The sequence below is a fragment of the Balaenoptera physalus genome (genome assembly GCF_965194825.1).
Source record: "Balaenoptera physalus genome assembly, chromosome: 16".
NCBI lineage: Eukaryota > Metazoa > Chordata > Mammalia > Artiodactyla > Balaenopteridae > Balaenoptera > Balaenoptera physalus.
In genome coordinates this window covers 67,029,343-67,049,609 of record NC_138898.1, presented here as the reverse complement: position 1 = coordinate 67,049,609, position 20,267 = coordinate 67,029,343, and the positions used below count along the sequence as shown (strand labels likewise).

General features: G+C 46.1%; 1 protein-coding gene across 3 annotated transcripts in view; it reads left to right on the top strand.

The window, feature by feature from the left end:
• Positions 1-276: 276 nt before the first annotated feature.
• MYH11 (myosin heavy chain 11) overlaps positions 277-20,267 on the top strand; it is a gene marked incomplete at its 5' end in the record, with an annotated part of 108,464 nt that continues 88,473 nt past the window's right edge. For all 3 annotated transcript variants that reach the window (XM_082432545.1, XM_082432544.1, XM_082432546.1), the window contains 2 exons: positions 277-621; positions 8,421-8,577. In XM_082432545.1, coding sequence (XP_082288671.1) covers positions 277-621; positions 8,421-8,577 — 502 coding nt within the window. The remainder of the gene's footprint in view (positions 622-8,420; positions 8,578-20,267) is intronic.

Sequence of the window (20,267 nt, the reverse complement as noted above, 5' to 3'; positions counted from 1 at the left end):
CAGGGCTCGAACCCGTGTCCCTTGCATTGGCAGGCAGATTCTTAACCAGTGCGCCACCAGGGAAGCCCCTGGAGATCCTTTTCTGGGGCCTTTGGGTTGTTTCCATTTTTTGACAACATAAACCATCCTGCAGGGAACACCTTTGTACTCTGTGGAATGTTTCTGCAGACTACATTCCCAGACATGGTGAGGTGAGGGCTTTACCTGTCTTTAGGGCTTGGTTCTGGTCTAATTCTGACCCTGTGGCCTTATTCCCCAGGGGACCAACCAGGCACCATGGCGCAGAAGGACCAGCTCAGTGATGACGAGAAGTTCCTCTTTGTGGACAAAAACTTCATCAACAACCCAGTGGCCCAGGCTGACTGGGCCGCCAGGAAGCTGGTGTGGGTCCCTTCGGAGAAGCAGGGCTTCGAGGCGGCCAGCATCAAGGAGGAGAAGGGGGATGAGGTGGTCGTGGAGCTAGTGGAGAATGGCAAGAAGGTCACGGTCGGCAAAGATGATATCCAGAAGATGAACCCGCCCAAGTTCTCCAAGGTGGAGGACATGGCAGAGCTGACGTGTCTCAATGAAGCCTCTGTGCTGCACAACCTGAGGGAGAGGTACTTCTCAGGACTCATATACGTGAGTATCTTGGGGCAGCCAGTCACTTCTTGCTGGCCTCCTGCACCCCTGAGGGAAGGGAGAGGCTTGGAGATGTCTTCGGGGTGCAGGTTGGGAGGGTGAAGTGTTCACTGAGGGAGGCTGCATGGTGGGATGGAATCGTCCAGACCTGGGTTCCCATTCACCCTGCCCTACCTAGTTCTGTGACATTGAACAGGTTAGTTCACCTCTTGAAGCCTCAGTTTTCCCATCTGAAAAATGAGAACAATCACCCTCCACACGTAAAGGAGATCCAAAGATTCCATGTGATCCCATAGGCGCTTGGTCAGCGCTCAGCGGATTTCCGTGAAGTAGTTCCCTGCGCTTCCTCCATCTTGGAGATAAAGAAGAGCTCTTAATCTCCTTGGGAAGGCTGGTCCATCCTGGCAGTCAAGTAGGTAGGAGACCTGAGGATCTTGGTGAGGCTTGGTGGAGGCCTTCCCTGTCCCAAATGGGAACGCCTAGACTGACCTGGACTCCTCTGGGTCGACTGTGCAGATGAGAGTGGACTAGACCTGCACTGTCCAATGTGGTAGCCGCCGGCCACACGTGGCTAACTAAACTGAGATGTAAACTAATTAAGCATCAATACTTACAAGTTCACTTCTTCACTTGTACTGGGCTTCATGTTAAGTGCCCAACAGCCACCTGTGGCTAGTGGCTGCTGTACACCTGTGACAGCACAGGTATAGAACATTCCCGTCACTGCAGAAAGCTCTGTGAGGCAGTCTGGACAAGATGATGTGTGACTCAGGGGTACAGGTTCCTTGTGGGGTGGGCCAGCTCTCCGGGATATAGAAGGACATGGTAACCCCATTAAGCCAAACTGGTGGGCAGAGGGTCCCCCAGCCCAGCCTTTGTCTATCTTGCCTCTCAGAAAGGGTATGTTAATCCCTTGGGCAAGTTATCTAATTTCTCTGAAATTTTGTTTCCTTCTCTGTAAAATGAACACAAGAATAGTACCAGCCTCATAGACTGGGTTACTCTGAAAAGAAAGCACTTGGCATGCTTCCTGGCATGTTGTAGGCACTCAACATGCTAGGTGTTGTTTTTATTAGTTTTGTTGCTGTTATGGTCATTTTTGTTACTACCAGACAGATGTTCTTGGATTCTTTGCAAACTTATGGAAACAGTCACCTCCATCTTTAGGCCCTCTGGTCCTGCCCTTTGTGTTTTACCATGTGAAAATTACAAAACTCCCTTGTCATCTCTAAAAATGTCCTGCAGATTTTTTTCCTAATTAGGAAAATAAGGCACATCCATTCCAGAAGATTTGGAAAATTCAGAAAAGCACAGTAAACACAGAAATCAGTCCTCCCCCAGAGATAACAGCTGATAAGATGTTGGTGCATTCCCGGTGTTTCTTTGTGAGAATAGTGCGTGTTTACATATTGAAAAGCCTGTGCACCTAGGCTGGGGACCTGCTCTTCTTTCTACGTACAAGTCAGTGATGAGCATCCCCATTGCTCATTCATAACCCCAAAATGCCCCTTTATGGGCTTTGTGACCTATCCTATGGAGGTACCATAATTAATGATCTATTCTTCTTATGGATAGTTCAGAGGGGGTTACAATGGGTTTTTTTTTTAAAGAGCCAAGGGGGAATGGGGGAGCAACTCATAATTCTATAAATGCCTCCTCTTTATCTCATTTAATTAGTACAACATCCACTGAATGAAGTATGCTAGTCTGTAAGATGGGACAAGCATACTTCATTCAGTGGATGTTGTGCTAATCAAAGCCGAGGCTCAGAGTACTAAAGGCTTTCTAAGGATAGTCTAACTAAGATGCTCTCTAACTAAGCAGGGAAAGTCCCTTTTGTCGATACCACTCCTTGTTTGGAAGCATTATCAACCTGGGGCTGTTGGTACAGAGTGGATATTTCTAAGGACACCAGTCTTCTGGGAGCAAGAGGGGAGCTGGGCTCCCATGGGTCTCCTATCCAAGATGAGTCATCTTCATCCAAGGAGGTCAAGGATGGGCCTGGATATGAATCTCGCCTGCTATGCTCTGACACAGATGTTTGAGCCCAAAATAGAAATCAGGAAAAATGAGGGGCTTATGAAGGTCCCAAGACCCAGACTATATTCCGACAGCAGATTAAAAAATGAATCAAATCTTCAAATTCCTGCTATGCTTCTCTGGACAGATTAGATGAAAAGCCTTTCAGTCTTATGACCACGCGTCCACTCCTGTCTCGTTCCTTTCTGGTCAGTTTAATCACTTAAATAGAAACTGTTGTCCGTGACAGAGGAGATAAAGGAGGACAGGGGTGGAGATGGGGGGCCCAGCAAGTTATTCACCCGGCGCGTGATAGCGGAAGGCGCAGCCCTTGTTACAGGTGGGTGTCAGGTGATGCTCAGGCAGCTGGCCGTGCCTGACTTTGCCCTTGATAAAGAAGAGCACTTTCCCTTCCATTCTGCAAGGCTCATTTCGAATAAGGCACTTTTGCTTAGGTCCTGGCTGATGTCTTGTCCTCTTGGGTCTAGAAGAGGTAGAAGCCAGAGTGTCCCGTCTCCTAATCTTAGAGATGCAGGTTCTTGCCTGAGCTGCCGCAGATCATTGATGGCACATGTGGGGCATGCATGTGGCTCTGATTCCTGGTCCAGCACTCCCTTGCTATTTTGGATGTTGTTGTTGGCTGGCTTCTCTCTGCCTGGGATTTTTCATGACTGCTTAGCAGTCGGCTCTGTCCCTGGTGTTGGGCTGGGAGATGGGACAAGGGTTTCAGGCAGAGGGAGCTCAGTGAAGATGTGGGCCTTGCTTGTACTGGCTACTGTCCCAAGTCCCAGCTGTCTGGCGAGAGTGAAGCTCACATCCCACCCTGCACACGAGGTGACCGAGGCAGCGAGGTGCCAAGACTTGCCTGGGGAGGGACCGGATCAGACTCTGGCTTGCCCGTTAAGTGCTCTTGGCTCCCCTGCTTCCCTCTCTGTGGGATGCCGAGAGTCACAGGGCCCAGTCCTCGCCCTGAGGCTGATCGATAATTGAGGGGAGGAAGGTAAGGCACACTTGAGCTGGATGCAGATATGTAACATAGATTCTACAACGATGAATGGATGAAGGAAAGGTGGTAAATACACCGTACAATGTAATAACCCTGCTTTAAAACAGAAGGAAATCCTGCCATTTGTAACGACATGGATGAACCTGGAGGACATTATGCTGAGTGAAATAAGCCAGAGAGAGAGGGGAAAATCCTGCAGGATCCCATTTACATGAGAATCTAAAATAGTCAAACTCAGAATCAGAGAGTAGAATGGTGGTTGCCAGGGTCTGGGGGAGGGGGAAATGGGGAATTTCTTATTTATTTATTTATTTGTGGCTTTTTCTTGTGTCTGTTCACAACTATCTAACCACTCAGACTTAAAACATTTTTTTTGAATAGACAACACATGCAAATAGTAAATAAAATAGTATATAAGGGTATTTTAGAGCTTTTCCTTTCATCCCCATTCCTCACCTTCCGGTTCCCCTCCTTAGAGAAACCATGGTCACCAGTTCCTTATGTAGCCGTCCAGCAATCTTTTATACATATAGAGGCAAATATATGTATATTTGTATACATACATATGTATTCCTTTAAAGGGCAGTGTGCCATAATTATTGAGCCAGTCTCCCACTGATGGATATTTAGGTTGTTTCCAGTCTTTTTTGCCCTTTAAAATCAAGGCTGTAGCAGATCACATTCTTGGTGGACCAGGTCTTTCTTTCTCTAGGATACATGTTCAGAAAGTCATGACATTGCACTACAACCTGGTAAAGAAAGTATGGTTATCCATTGTTTTATAGATGGAGAAGAAGAGGCTCAGGGGTTTGGCCTCTTGCTCAAGTCACACAGGCAATGAGGGCAAGGCTGAGGTTCAACCAGGCCTCTGTGACTTGAAGCCTGCATCTCTTCCGCCTTCCCCCACTGTTCCTCATTTCTGCCGGAGGCCTTGGGAGCTCAGGGCTCCACAGCTGACCATATAAAGTGTTAAGGAAAAAGTGGAGTCACTTCCTAATACGGTCACAAGAGGGAAACCCTTGGCCTGCAGCTGGGACCTGCTGTGGCACCGGGCCCTGAGATGCCGGCTGGGACATGAGAGGCGGGGATGTTGAAACCTCTGAACTTGACCAGCTGGAAAGGGGCTCGTGGGGATGGGGAAGCAGAAGCACAGTCAAGTGCAGGTGGGCTGGGTCAGGTGAGACCAACCAAGTTGGAGCAATGGAGACTGAAACTCCAGATTCTGAAGCCCAGCTTCTGTGTGGGGTGTGCTACTGCCTTCCTAGTCCTTTCTGTTGGGCCACTGTGCCCCGGAAAGATGTGCTGAACTGGGCAGAGATTCAGATCTGTCTGGAAGCATGGATTAAGTGCTTGCTGTGTACATAGCACCAGGAGGTGTCCTAGGCAAACAGGAGGAAGGTGATATTTCTCCTTCAGAAGCTGATGATAGAGTTGGGAGAGCCATGCCTTCCTTCCTTCCTCCCTCCCTCACTCCCTCCCTTCTTTCTTTTATTCATTGTATTCAGCAAATATTTACTGAGTGTCTGCTATGTGCCTGGCCCTGTGCTGGGTGCTAGATATACGCTGGTGTGCAGCTTGCAGTCTAGGAGGGACATTTAGACTGAGCCCTGAAAGAGCAGATGGAAATGGCTCTGGGAAGATCAGGGAGAAGTGTTCCAGGGAGAGAGGACATTCCATGTGAAGTTTCCAAGGTGGCAAGGTTTTCATCATCATGAAACAAAGGGAGCACTGGCTGGTCGCTAACATTTATTGAGCCCCTATTACATACCAGGTACTGTGCTAAATGCTTCATGAGGGCTATCTCACAGCAAACCAATGAAGGGGCTGCCATTATACCTGCCCATTTTGCAGATGAGGATAACTGAGGCTCAGAGAGGCTAAGAGACTTGCCCAGGGACACACAGCCAAGAAGTAGCAGAATGAGAGCTCCAACAAACCCCTGGTAGTCAATCCTATACTCTTAACCACTGCCCTTTACTGCCTCCAGGTCCCTGGAGGGGTGGTTAGGGTTGTAAATGACACATTCTGGAAAGAACATGGCAGTGGCAGTGGGCACAGCCTGAGAGGAGCTGGAGGTGGAGTTGAGGCCTGAAGAGGAGGTAGGGCTTGGTTGGCCTTCATTCAAACCATCGATCGTTTGTTGGGCACTTACTCCATGGAGGCCCCAAGCTGGGGACCAGGACACAGATGAACAAGATACACAGGCCCTGCCCTAGAACAGCTTTGCCACGTGTTCAACGAATGTCTATTGAGCACCTACTATGCGCGGCCCAGTGCAAGGCCCCGGGTCACAGAGACGAAGGCAGCACTGCCCCTGCTCCTGGGAAGCTTTGTAATTAACTGACCCCTCAGGCATTCATTTAGCAGGCATTTAGTGAGTACCCACTGTATACCTGAGCTGGTTAGCACTTTATCTGTTAAGTCTCAGTGCAGGGAGTACCTCCCCACTGAAGTTTCTCTGAGCACCCCCATGTGGGTTAGGGCCCTCTCTTCCTTGCTCCCGTAATACGCTGGGCTCCATCCTTGTTCTTATGATGTTATTTTTGAACGTCCTTGTCTCCCTTTTGATCTGGGGGCTTTTTGAGGGCAGGAATGATCATTGATTTATTTGTCTCCAGCATCTAACACAGACCTGGTATACAGTAGGTGCTCAGTAAGTGGCTGACGGATGTTTCGATAAGCCTTATGTTGACCTCATTCTTGCCCTTTTTGGGGAGTGGTGAGATCCTTGGGGATTGCTCCCTCCCTCCCCCACCAGTCCTGTGCCTTTTCAGGAACATCATTCTCCCTCCTCCCAGGCCCAACTCTCATCACCATTGTCCCTTAGCAAATGGTGCCCTGGAGGGAGGCTCCCACTCTTCAACCAGTTGCCAGCATGACTGAAAGCCCTTTGTGGGCAGGACCTTGTGTGTTTTGTCTTCCAGTATAACCGCAGAGCCTTGCACAGTGTCTAGGGCACACACAGAATGAATGAATGAATGAATGAATGAGTAAATGAATGAACAAATGATCTATTGTTTCTGTAAGACAGGGATAGGTCCACAGCCTTATGGACACTGTCCACTCCTCGGAGTGGGCCAAGTTGGAGCTCAGTGCTACCAGGGTCTTGCTGGGTGACTTTGGTCAAGTGAAAGTGACTTTGGTCACTGCTCTGAGTGAAACCCAGTGATGGAATATCTGCTCCTCCTCCTTTAGTCACTTCTCGGGGGAGTTGGAGGGAAGACATGCTTCCTGGCCATCAGAGCCTTGGGCAGCACTGATGTTATTGTTTGGAAAAGCAGTTCCTGTGGGACAGGTTGGTGCCTCCCTCCTGGGCTGTGACCTCAGCCCATGGGAGAGGCCAGCATACAGTAAGGAACAGTAAGAACCAGGACAGCGCCTCCCCCAGGCACAGCACGGCAGGGTGTGCAAGCATCTTCATGCCCCTTCCCCTGTTCTGATCATTTTCACATGCTGCTCTGCGCTTGGTAGGGCAGGACAATTTTTTTTTTTTTTTTTTTTTTACATCTTTATTGGACTATAATTGCTTTACAATGGTGTGTTAGTTTCTGCTTTATAACAAAGTGAATCAGCTATACATATACATATAGGACAATTTTTTAAGATTAATTAATTTATGTTTTTGGATGCGCCATGTGGCTTGCAGGATCTTAGTTCCCCGACCAGGGATTGAACCCTGGCCCCGAGCAGTGGAAGCCCCGAGTCCTAACCACTGGACTACCAGGGAATTCCTGACTTTTTTTTTTTTAATGGTGATAAAATCCATATAATATGGATTCACCATATTAATCAGTTTAAAGGAAACAATTCAGTGGCAGTAATACACTCACTCACAATGTAGTGCTACTATCACCACTGTCTGGTTCCAGAACATTTTTATAACCCCCCAAAGAAACCCATTCCAGCTAGCAGTCACTCCAATTTCCCCATCTCTGCAGTCCCTGGAAACCAGAGATCTGTTTTCTGTCTCTGTGGATTTGCCTGTTCTGGACATTTCATATAAATGGAACCATGTGATATGTGACCTTCTGTGTCTGACTTCTTTCATTCAGTGTAATGTTTCCAAGGTTCATCTGTGGTGTAATGTGTCAGGACCATTCCTATTTAAGGGCAGCTGTGTTCATCCCCATTTTACAGACAAGGGAGTGTGTGCTTTGTTCATGGTCGAGAGTATGAGCTCTGGGGTTAGCTGTCACGATTTTAGTTCCGAATTCCCCAGCAGCTGTGTGACCTGGTGACAACCTCACTGGGCCTCAGTTTCCTCAAACGGGCAGCAGGGAAATCATAGTATCCCTGTCACAGGGTGGATGTGAGGATTAAAGAAGAAGATGGCTGTGAAGTGCTTAGCTCAGTGGCCGGAGCACAGTAGATACTCCAGAAGTGGAAGATGTTATTTAAGCCCGCGAGGCTCAGGGAGGTGAAGCAACAGTGGTGAGAGTGGAGCTGGGATCTGAACCCAGAACTTATAAACTATAACAGAGGTGCCCTACAAATCCAGTCTTGCCCCTTGCTCCTCTTCCCCTATATCCAGAGTCAGTGATGCCAAGAGGTTCCCACTAGGGCTCTGAGCCTCAGTTTCCCCATCTCTAAAATGAGACTCTGAGCACATCTGTCTAAGGCTGCCACTGTGAGGATGAAGTGAGAAAATGCACACGGTGGTGCTCAGACAATGCAGGCCGTGGTGGGTGTTCTCATGGCTGGACACCACGGGCTGCTTGTCCAAGCTCTCGTCCCTGCTGGGTTCTGGAAATAAAATAGATTCTCTGTTTGGCAGACGTACTCGGGCCTCTTCTGCGTGGTGGTGAACCCCTACAAGCAGCTGCCCATCTACTCGGAGAAGATCATCGACATGTACAAGGGCAAGAAGCGGCACGAGATGCCCCCCCACATCTACGCAATCGCCGACACGGCCTACCGGAGCATGCTGCAAGGTGAGCCGCCCATGGGTGCATGGAGCTCCTCCTCCTCCAGGGAGCCCACCAGGGCTGCTTGCAGTCACTCCCCGGGCCCCTCCTGTCCTGCCTGACTGCAGTTCTCACCAAGAATGCGGAGTTTGGCAGGCAGCGCTGGGCCTCAGGAGGGCTGTGACTGAAAAAGGGAAAAAGCAAGCTGAACATCTGTGTTTGCAGCCCGGGAGGGCAAGGGAGGGCAGATAGCTTGGGCAAATATGAGCATGGGCCCGCTCTGGCTTCCGCTCCAGAGTTCGCTGTCCTCCCCGGGCTGCCCGAGGCGCTGGGCAGGCCAGCTATCTGGAAAATGGTAGGATACTCTCACCTGGGAAGGGAAGTGGGTGGGGAACAGCCCTGGGGCTGAGCCAACCAGATGTGGATTTGCAACCAGCTGTCACTCACACCCTGCGGGATCCTGTACAAATGTCTTTTCATCTCCAGCCTCAGCTTCCTCATCTGTGAAAAGAGAGTGATAGGATCCATCTCTCAGCTTGTGGTGAAGATTGTAAAGCAGGCTTTTCCACACTGAAGACCTTTGCATATTGCCTCCATGTTTATGTATTATTATTATTGCTATCATTAATAACTTTTACTGAGGTAGAACATACATACAGTAGAATGCAAAAAGTGCACAAATTCAGTGTCCAGCCTAAAATTAATTTTTACATGTCTACAGTTGTATAATCACCACCCAGACCAAGATGGGAAATAGTTCCAGAAAGTTCCCTCATGCCTCTTCCCATAAATGGAATACCTCCTCGTATAAATGGATCTGGTCTTGAGATACAGGAGTTCTGCTCTCCTTACACTTGGGAAAGGGCAACAGAAAAGAGCTTTGGCAGTTTTAAAGCTGTGCACAATTGTTATGTGATTTTTAGGTGTGAACAGTCTAGAGGTTGTAAGCCGGCAACTGGTAGCCTGGATCCACAGCCCTCAGATAAGTTTGGTTTGGTCCACATGGAGTTTTAAGGATACCTAAATTAGTTGCCAACTTTTAAAAATTTGGAGATTGTACATAAAAAGCCAGATTTCTAGGTTGTTTTGAAAGTATTGGAACGTCTGGCAACATGTGATCCCACCTGTCAGCGGCCCCTTTAGAGGGGGTATGAGTTCTCCAGTTCCCCAGTTCTCACCTGGCCTGATGCACTTGTTTGTGTTAACTGCCTGGCCCCTGTGTTTGACTTTGCAACTCCTGGAATATCTTCCTCCAGGAATGTTCTGAGTTGGGAATTGAAAGAAGCCCAGTTCTGGAAGCTCCTGAGGGCAGAGATCCAGGTGTGCCTAGGAGATGTAACCCCCAAGGTAGAGGGGCTCAGGTATAAGTTCCCCAAGGGTTACTGACAGGGTTAGCCAAACCCCACAGGTGTGACTCAAGCTGGACCACTCCAGATGAGAGACTACCATTACCTCCAAAGGCCAGAATATGGAGCCTTGCAAAGAGGGTTGTGGAGATACAATCTCAGCTTGTAAAGTGATGACTCTTGGAGTTAGGTATGTGTTTTTGTGAAAAAAAATCCTTTGTGGTCTCCCTTAATGGAAAAGTATAAAATGGTGGTTCACACACCTCTTTGGGAAGCTGAACATCACAAAGTTACAGTGCTTGTATCATTTGGGGTGCTTTTGCTTGCGAGAAACATAGCAACCAATTAAAGTGGCTTAAACAACAGGAATTTATTGCCTCACATAGCAAATAGTCTGAAGGTTGATGATTTCAGGCTTAGCTAATTCAGCAGCTCAAAACTAGACTTTTTTAGGATTTTCTTGGCTACTTCCTCATGGTCACAAGATGGCAGCCATAGCTCCAGACGTCACATCCTCATGTGATAATATCCAAAAGCATGAAGGACATGGAGGGTTAGGTTTTTTTCCTATGTCTCTTTTTTATCAGAGAGGAAAACCTTTTGCAGAAGCTTCTCAGCAGGCATCCCTTATGCCTGATTGGCTAAAACTTGATCACATGCCAACCTCTAAACCAATCATTGGCAAAGAGGACTGGAACATTTATGATTGGTTTGGACTAGTCCTGGTTCTTTCCTGGAGCTGAGGGAGCTCCCACTAAGCACATTTTATCTGAATACCAGAATGAAAGAAAATTTCGTTAGCAAAGAGGAAGGGGGGAGTGACAGTGAAGCACTGCCATAGTGCTCTTAAAATATATATGTGTAACTTTAAAAAAAAACTTGAATCTTATATACTGATTCTAGAAAAAGTAAAACATATATTTAAGCAAAAGAGAATATACCAGCACCCATAATTCTATCACCCAGAGATCACCACCATTAACATTTTGCTATAAAACCTTTCATACACTAACTGAGCTGGATGGCATGAAATGAAGGACGTTTTGACTATCTGAAAATAATTGGTTCCAGAAGAAAATCACTTAAAACAGGCACTGTAGATTAAGGGGGAAGGGGGCTTGACGGGCTTGAAAAATGACACTGCAAATTATGAACACAGGCTTATTTATTTTACAAGTAATAGGAATTTGGTGGTAATTTCAACTAGATGCTAATTCTTAGATTGAGTATAAAATTAGTTTATTTTTTTACCTTAACTTTTTTTTGGACAGAACCATGTGAGAGCATAAGACACCATTCTTCATGTCATGCTTGATTTCTGCAGTGTAGGGTAAGAGGATAATTTTTGCAGACTCATTGGAGAGATCACCACTTTTTGCCAAGGGCTTTTACTTATCTGACGTTTAGCACAGTGCCTCAAAGCCCCTGTTATGTTACCTTTCCTGATGACTCTCTGATATTTGGTTGTGAATTGATCTGACTTTCTGTGGCCTTTCAGAGGGCATGGACATGTGACATTGCACCTTCAGGGAAATCAATAGTTTTGCAGAGCTGCCACTTTGTTGTGTTTGTATCAAGACAATGGATGTTGATACCCAATAGTTGGCAAGATGAAGCCTTTGAGTCTGAGGGCAACAGTGATGCAGACCAGAGAAAGATGTTTCAGTAGGGGTCTGATTTCCTAAATAGTTGTCTCATTGAAGAATATTTTTGTGTTGTGATAACTTTCATCTCCCTAGACAACTTTCCATCCATGGGGCAATGTTATACTCTATACCGGGACCCCTGGGGCTGATAACATTTCATTCCTTTTAGGCTCTATATTTTAACACAGAATTATATAGAGAAATATAAAATTACTTAGAAATTTCAGGGTCTTCCCTGGTGGCGCAGTGGTTAAGAATCCGCCTGCCAATGCAGGGGACACAGGTTCATTCCCTGGTCCGGGAAGATCCCACATGCCACAGAGCAACTAAGCCCGTGCGCCACAACTACTGAGCCTGTGCTCTAGAGCCCGTAACCCCGCTCGCCGCAACTAGAGAAAGCCCGCGCACAGCAACGAGGACCCAACGCAGCCAAAAATAAATAAATTAATCAATTAATTTAAAAAAATAAAATTACTTTGAAATTTCAAACCTCAAGAGAAAATGACAGCCATGAGCTCACAGAACCATAAAAGATAAGCTCTTTTTAGATTAAATGTTAATCAACAGCTGCTACGTATGTATTCCTTTTGGCTTTACCTGGTGCTTCCTGGCAAATTAGTGATGATAGACTCCAATGGAAAAAAATCCCTCCCCCACAAGAAAAAATCAAGGAGAAAAATATAGGCTTGGGAAAAATAATTTTTTTTCTCTAGAAAGTGGGAATTTGGTTTTTGTGAAGGAACATGTGGGCCCGGTTTGTGACTCTGTTGGTGAATGTTGCTATCCCAGGCTGTATAGTCATTCGGCTTGAATCATGCTGAACTTTCCATCTTGGAGGCGTCAAGCTAGCAGCTGTGGCTTCCTCCTCAAGTCCTCTGTGGAACAGGATGGAGTGTGAAGAGGTGGGGTTGGGAAGGGGTGGAGAACACGTTCACTGAATACAGAATGAAATGTTTAAAATATGTGAGGTAGACGCTTAAGTTCCCGAGGACCCCTAAACTCCATAAAACCCACAAACTCCATCCTTGTCTGCCTGCTCATCACTGAATCTCTGGCGTGTTTGCTGGTGCCTGGCGTGGAGTAGCTGCTCCGTTAATATTTGTGATGAATGAAGGAAGAACTCTCAGAGTTGTTTAAAGAAAAGAACCAACCAGGGTCAGGATGGGGGGCGGGGGTGGGTTGTCCGAGAGGGGAGGGGAGTTACAAGCCTTGATGGCTTACTAAGAGGGGAAAGGGAAGCTGGGGTGGCGTTCTGGCTGAGAATAGTAACAGGGGAGTTGGGAATATGGGAGGGGATTTCTAAGACATAATTCACTGACTACCCCCTCCCCAAAGGAAGCCAAGCCCCTGGGAAGAAGAGGATGGGAGAAGTAGGCATTTAAAGGTGCAGCTTGTATATGTGTATGTGTACATGATGTGGTGTTTACTTTTTACATTTCCCAATTTTTTTCTTTTTTTTGGAGAGATGATAGATTCAAATTCAAAAGCTGAAAATTCTAACTTTCAACCCTTGTGCACTAGACGCCTAATTTGCATCCCCAGAGATAACCATGGTTTCTAGTTTATTAGATATTCTCCTAGAGATATTTTCTGCACATGTGTGCAGATACATATCTATATCCCTCTCCCTGAGATTTCCCCACAAATAGTAACATTCCATATGCACCGTTTTATAGGCTGCTAGAGTATTACATGCCTAAAGGGATTCCTTGTTCCTTTTTTCCATTTTTAGTTTTTATTTTTAGTGAAGGTATATGTGAAGATGATTCAGAGTCAATTCCTCAAGGCTTATTAAGAAAAATAGCCCTCCTTTGTTGCTTCTCTAATTTCCCCTTCTCCAGGGGTAACCGTTATCAACCCTTTAACTGATTTTTGGATAGTTACCTCTGTAATCACTAAAAAACTTGAGTATATTGCTCATATCTTAATTTTTTCCCTGTTTTAGTCAACAGCCTATTGACTTTTCATCATGGAACGTGAGGATTTAGCTCAGTCACCCCTTTGCTTTGCGCCTCCTGTCTCCTCCCAGCACACATGCATGCGCGCCCCATCTCACAGAATCCCAACATAGTTTTGTATTAACTTTGATGAAAACTATATTCAGAGTTTACATTATTATGACTGTGTAGATGCTATTCACAGCTGAGCTCTGCACTGTCTTGTGATTGCTTTTCCGGTACAATTATTCTTTTCCCTGGAGTTAGTAATTGCCTTTTTTTCCCCAACTTGATTATCTATGTACTTAATCACCAATTCTACCCCAAATTTTCCTTCAAAATATGTTAATCTCCTTTTAATATGTCTAGCTATGTGTTCAAGATCCTATTGATAGCTTCCCCATGAAGGTGATTGCTACTGGAGTCTTCTGACCTGCCCTGGCTACCCTCTATGACTGGTAGCTGACATTTGGGATCTTCTTTATCATTCTTGGAATACCCTTCAATGCTCTCATGGTGGATTCCTTGTTTCCTAGTTTCCAGGTCTTCCTCCTTGATTTACTCCCTGTTTAAATGGAACACTTTCTCTAGTAGCTTCTCAAGAAAGGATGTATGTGAGGCAAATTGAGATCTTGCATATCGGAAAGTCTTGATGCTTCTCTAATATTTAAGGGACAGTTTAGCTGGGTTTAAATTTTTAAGCAAGAAATAGTTTTCTTTCAGAATTTTTAAGGCATTGCTTCATTAGCTTTGAGATTCAGTTTCATTTTTGAGGAGATAAAAGCCAATCTGATTCTTGATCCTTTGTGTATGACCAGTTTTTTCTCCTTCTCTGAAAGCTTCTTTTTTTTTTTTTTTTTCCTGACTCTTCTTTATCCCCCTGTTTATGATGGTGGAATCTGGCATGTGTCTGTTTTCACCCGTTGTGCTGGAGACTGAGTGGACCCTCATAATCTATAAACTCATGTCCTTAAATTCTGGGAAATTTTTGTGAATTATGTCCTTAATGATTTCTTTCTCTTTGTATTCTCTCTCCTGTTTTTTTCTAGATGTTTTCTTATTTCCATAATGGAATTCCTAGATTGTTTTTATGATTTTCATCTCTTTCTCGTCTCATTTATTTTCTGGGCAGTTACCTCAACTTTATCTTATGAACCTTCCATTGAGTTTTCAATTACTGCTTTCATTTAAAAAAAAAAATTCCAAGAGCTTTGTTTTGTTTCCCGAATGTTTCTTTCTTATAACATTCTTTTTCCATGTATGTCCCTTTTCTTGGAGGGTACTTTTCCACAGGTAGGTCTCTGTTTCCTCCAAGAGGCATATTTTCTTTTTTATTTGTTTTAGTTTATGTTTGTCTTATTAGTGGCTTTCTTCAGATGCCCGGTGAATTATTGGCTGTCCATTCATCTGGGATGCTTTAATGCATGGGCACCAAAAAGTTGATGGCAGCTCCGTGCTTGCAGGAGGAGCTTGCTGATGATGAGCTTGGCTATGGGCTGGTGAAGCTGGGCTGCTGCATCGGGGCACTTCTGCTATATCTTTCAGTCTTTTCTCTTGGGCTGATGAGATTCTTCAGAGAAGACTTGTGCAATCTTCTGCCTGGAGGGGAAATATCTGTCTACCATCATTTTGAGGGTCTAGTTGAGAAGAGGCTGAGGGTTTCAAACTGTGGGATCAAACTTGCGTGTTATCCTCCTGCTGTCAGTATGGTCCCTGGTGTCCCCCAAGACAGAGACCCTCTATTTCTTCCTCTCCAGAGAATAAATCTGCCCCCCTTCTGTGGGTTGTGGGAAGGGCAGTCACTTGGCTGCAGGGGTGTAGAAGGTATCTGGAGTATCTAGCAGCTTCTCAAACAGACATTCAATCAGTCCTTGTGGGGTTTTTTTTTCCTCTACCCCTTTCCCGAGGCCCCGGGGCTGCCAGTTACTGAGGTTTGGGGCTGGAGGCAGGGGGCTCTGCTTCTCCACTTTCCCCACCGCCAGCTTAGACTTCTCTCCTGGGACTGTCATCACTCATCCTGTTTGCTGGCTTCCCAGGTTGTGCTGCTGTTCTCTCCTCTCCTGTTCATTTGAACGGCTTCATGTGTTTTTGAAAAACCCCTTTACTGTCACTTTAGTATGGTTTGGTGAGGAAGAAGCGCTAAATACCTGTGTTCAACCCACTATCTTTTTTTTTTTAGCATCTTTATTGGAGTATAATTGCTTTACAATGGTGTGTTAGTTTCTGCTGTATCACAGAGTGAATCAGCTATACATATACATATATCCCCATATCCCCTCCCTCTTGCGTCTCCCTCCCACCCCTCTAGGTGGTCACAAAGCACCGAGCTGATCTCCCTGTGCTATGCGGCTGCTTCCCACTAGCTATCTATTTTACGTTTGGTAGTGTATATATGTCCATGCCACTCTCTCACTTCATCCCAGTTTACCCTTCCCCCTCCCCGTGTCCTCAAGTCCATTCTCTACGTCTGTATCTTTATTCCTGTCCTGCCCCTAGGTTCTTCAGAACCATTTTTTTTAGATTCCATATATATGTGTTAGCATACGGTATTTGTTTTTCTCTTTCTGACTTACTTCACTCTGTATGACAGACTCTAGGTCCATCCACTTCACTACAAATAACTCAATTTCGTTTCTTTTTATGGCTGAGTAATAGTCCATTGTATATATGTGCCACATCTTCTTTATCCATTCATCTATCAATGGACACTTAGGTTGCTTCCATGTCCAGGCTAAATAGTGCTGCAATGAACATTGTGGTACATGACTCTTTTTGAATTATGGTTTTCTCAGGGTATATGCTCAGTACTGGGATTGCTGGGTCATAGGGTAGTTCTATTTTTAGTTTTTTAAGGAACCTCCATACTGTTCTCCATAGTGGCTGTATCAATTTACATTCCCATCAACAGTGCAAGAGGGTTCCCTTTTCTCCACACCCTCTCCAGCATTTATTGTTTGTAGATTTTGTGATGATGGTCATTCTGGCCGGTGTGAGGTGATACCTCATTGTAGTTTTGATTTGCATTTCTCTAATGATTAGTGATGTTGAGCATCCTTTCATGTGTTTGTTAGCAATCTGTATATCTTCTTTGGAGAAATGTCTGTTTAGGTCTTCTGCCCATCTTTGGATTGGATTGTTTGTTTTTTTGATACTGAGCTGCATGAGCTGCTGGTATATTTTGGAGATTAATCCTTTGTCAGTTGCTTCATTTGCAAATATTTTCTCCCATTCTGAGGGTTGTCTTTTCGTCTTGTTTATGGTTTCCTTTGCTGTGCAAGAGCTTTTAAGTTTCATTAGGTCCCATTTGTTTATTTCTGTTTTTATTCCCTTTCTCTAGGAGGTGAGTCAAAAAGGATCTTGCTGTGATTTATGTCATAGTGTGTTCTGCCTATGTTTTCCTCTAAGAGTTTTATAGTGTCTGGCCTTACATTTAGGTCTTTAATCCATTTTTGGTTTATTTTTGTGTATGGTGTTAGGGAGTGTTCTAATTTCATTCTTTTACATGTAGCTGTCCAGTTTTCCCAGCACCTCTTATTGAAGAGGCTGTCTTTTCTCCGTTGTATATTCTTGCCTCCTTTATCAACGATAAGGTGACCATATGTGCGTGGGTTTATCTCTGGGCTTTCTATCCTGTTCCATTGATCTATATTTCTGTTTTTGTGCCAGTACCATACTGTCTTGATTACTGTAGCTTTGTAGTATATTCTGAGGTCAGGGAGCCTGATTCCTCCAGCTCCGTTTTTCTTTCTCAAGATTTCTTTGGCTATTCAGGGTCTTTTGTGTTTCCATACAAATTGTGCAATTTTTTGTTCTAGTTCTGTGAAAAATGCCAGTGGTATTTTGATAGGGATTGCATTGAATCTGTAGATTGCTTTGGGTAGTATAGTCATTTTCACAATTCAACCCACTATCTTTCAATGGAAATTCTCTCACACCTTCTTTTCCAAAGAAGCAATAATGGTGATAGTGGATTTTTATTGTGTGCTTCCTATATGCACAGGGCTTTCCAGGAATATCTCCATTCATCCTTCCCACAAACCCACAAGGCAGACAGGATCAGATTAGAACCTTTAAATTAAGCCCTGAAACTATTATGGTGCCCACACATGTAATCCAGAATAAAAACAACACTAAACTATAAAGTAACGAAAGCCAACAAAGTCTTAAATTTTCCCATGACATTTACTATGATAGTTTTTAAGATGTAACAAATATTGACTCCTTTGAAATGTTCTTTATTTTTACCTCCCTCCCTTCCTTTGGTTGTGGACCTATGTTTACATGACTGGTCAGATAATCCAACCCTGGAGGCAGGTGCTATTTTTAGCCCCATTTTATTGCTGGGGAAACTGAGGCTCAGGGAGGTGAAGAACTTGACACATGAGTATCAGAGTGGATTTGAACTTGGTTTATCAGACTCCAAAGCCCAGGGCTTGCTGGACAAGTGGGTGATGCTGAGCTGCTGCACAGGCCCCTCCTGCCCCATGGAAGGCTGTTTGCTCCTGCAGGGCTGTCTCCTTACATCTCAGGGGGTTAGTGTTGAGGGCCCAGCACTTGGGAAGCTGACGTTAGTGACTTCAGCAAATTAGCATGATGAGTGTGGGGAAAGCATCACCAAAGCTTTCCCGACAAAATCCACTTTGGATCTCCCACAGCCCCTCTGTGGGTCCCTGGGGTGAGGGACGGTGTGAAAGGCAGATGAGATTTCGTTCTGAGGATGAGAGGAACCGTCAGGGTCTGTCACTGGAAGTGTTGTGTCCTCACCTAATTAGCACCACATGGCCACTCTCAGGGGATTAAAAAAAAAAAAACAACAGCTACAGACCTTTATCAGCCCAGGCTCTTGGCTGAACCCTCTTCAGGCTGCGGAGAAGTCTGTGGGAGTGGAGTGATCCAAACTCCGCTGTCTGCTTTGCAAGTTCCCACACTCAGTCTGAACCCTCTGTCCATGGCCGGCAGGCGCTGGGGGGCTGGCTCGTGCTCCCCCAACTCCCAAGAGGCTCCCCTGTAAGCTCAGCAGAGACAGGAAGGGCAGCGATGCGCATTGGGCTCACTGCCCCATAGATCCTGCCTCCCTTGGCCCTTGCCGGTCCCCTGCAGGACAGCCTCCCCATTTGACGGAGTGAAGAAACTGAGGCTCAGAGCACCGAGTGGCTTGGCCCCCGAGCTGAGTGTCAAACCTGGCAACATCACCTTTGGCCACCCTGGAAACATTCTCTGAGGCAGTATGGTAGATAGTGTAGTGCTGTTACCCCCATTTAACAGATGAGGAAACTGAGACCCCAAAAGGCTAAGGGACTGGGTTAGGCCTTATAATTAGACAGGGTTGAACTTGGCCTGATACCCTGTCCTCCTGGGACAGAATCACTGCCGTCTGTAACCACTTCACTGGCTCACTGTTGTAGAGGACAGAGAGGATGGAGTGGTAATGATAAAAAAGCTAATAGTAATAGCACTTATTATGCTTTTGAATGGGCCTTGGGTATTTTTAAGCTCTTTGTGTGTCCAGTCTCATTTCATTTTCACATCCTTGGAATGTGTGGATTTTTATCCCTTCCTGGTGAGGAAACTGATGCTTTGAGTTGCCTAAGAGGTGGAGCCGGGAAGTAATTCCAAGTCATTTTGCTCTTGAGACTGTGTTCCTGCGACACATCCCCAGGGAGGGGACCGGTTGCATGCTTCTCTGCCTCTTGGAGACTTTGCTGCAGCTCTCTGCTCAGCATCTGGCCTGGCGGTGTGAGGGATGCTGGTAGCTCCATCTGTCTGGCCCCGTCTGGTTGGCCCTCTGAGTTATCATGAGATCACGTTCTTTGGCAGGAAATGAGGAAGAAGGATCATCTGATTCTGATGAGCATTTTGTGGACTGCCCATGGTGTCTCACACAGATGGGAAAGAGCTAAGGAGAATTAATTTTTTAAAATAAGCAGTAAATATTGAGTTGGAGAAGCAGATATGCTTAAGGGAGTGGATTTGGGAAGTTCTGGCTGACACTTGGTGATGGTGTGTTCCTCTTGGACTATGCATGCTCCAGCCTCCCGGCTCTGCGTCCTCCCAGCCTCAGAGAGAATCTAGCTCGCTGTTCCCTTTTTTGTCCAAAAGTATTGATTGAGGCCTCACTGTGGGGAGGCTTGTGGTGAGGGACACAGTCTACTGAGGGGTGCAGATGTTAATCAAATCCAACCACAAGTACATGTGTTGTCGGGGAGGTCCGGGGAGCTGTGAGGTGGACCCTGGGACCTGTCCCAGGCTGGGAGGGCAGAGGAGGCCTCCTTACGAGGTGACATGTGGGCCTAAGGGAGCTGATGGGATACACGAGGCTGTGGGGCTGGAGCAGAGAGGAGGACACAGAAAGTGGAGGTGGGAGCTGCGGCCCAGGAGGCCACCGGGAGGATATCAGTCTTCGGGTACCCACGCCCCCTTAGCTGGCCAGTTCCGCTATTAAAGATGCCAGAGGTTCATGCGGGTCTGGAAGAGTCCTGCTGGGGTCCAGCACAAGCTCTCAGAGTACCTCTGCCCACCCAGAATCTCTTCCTCCCCACGCTGCTGGGGGGAGGAGGGTGGAGAGAGGAAAGCCTGGACTTACAGAGCAGAGGTTTAGGGAGTCGCTTTTGAGCTGGTTCAAATCCCAGCTCTGCCAAGGCACCCACTTCTCTGTGCCTCAGTTTCCTCATTTGTCCCATGAGGAGACACCTATCCCGGTGGTTGTGAGGGTTGATTTGGACAGTGCCTGGGGAGTATGGCACCAGGCAGGCAAGTGCAGGGCCTGAGCTGTCACCTGGCTGGGCCCA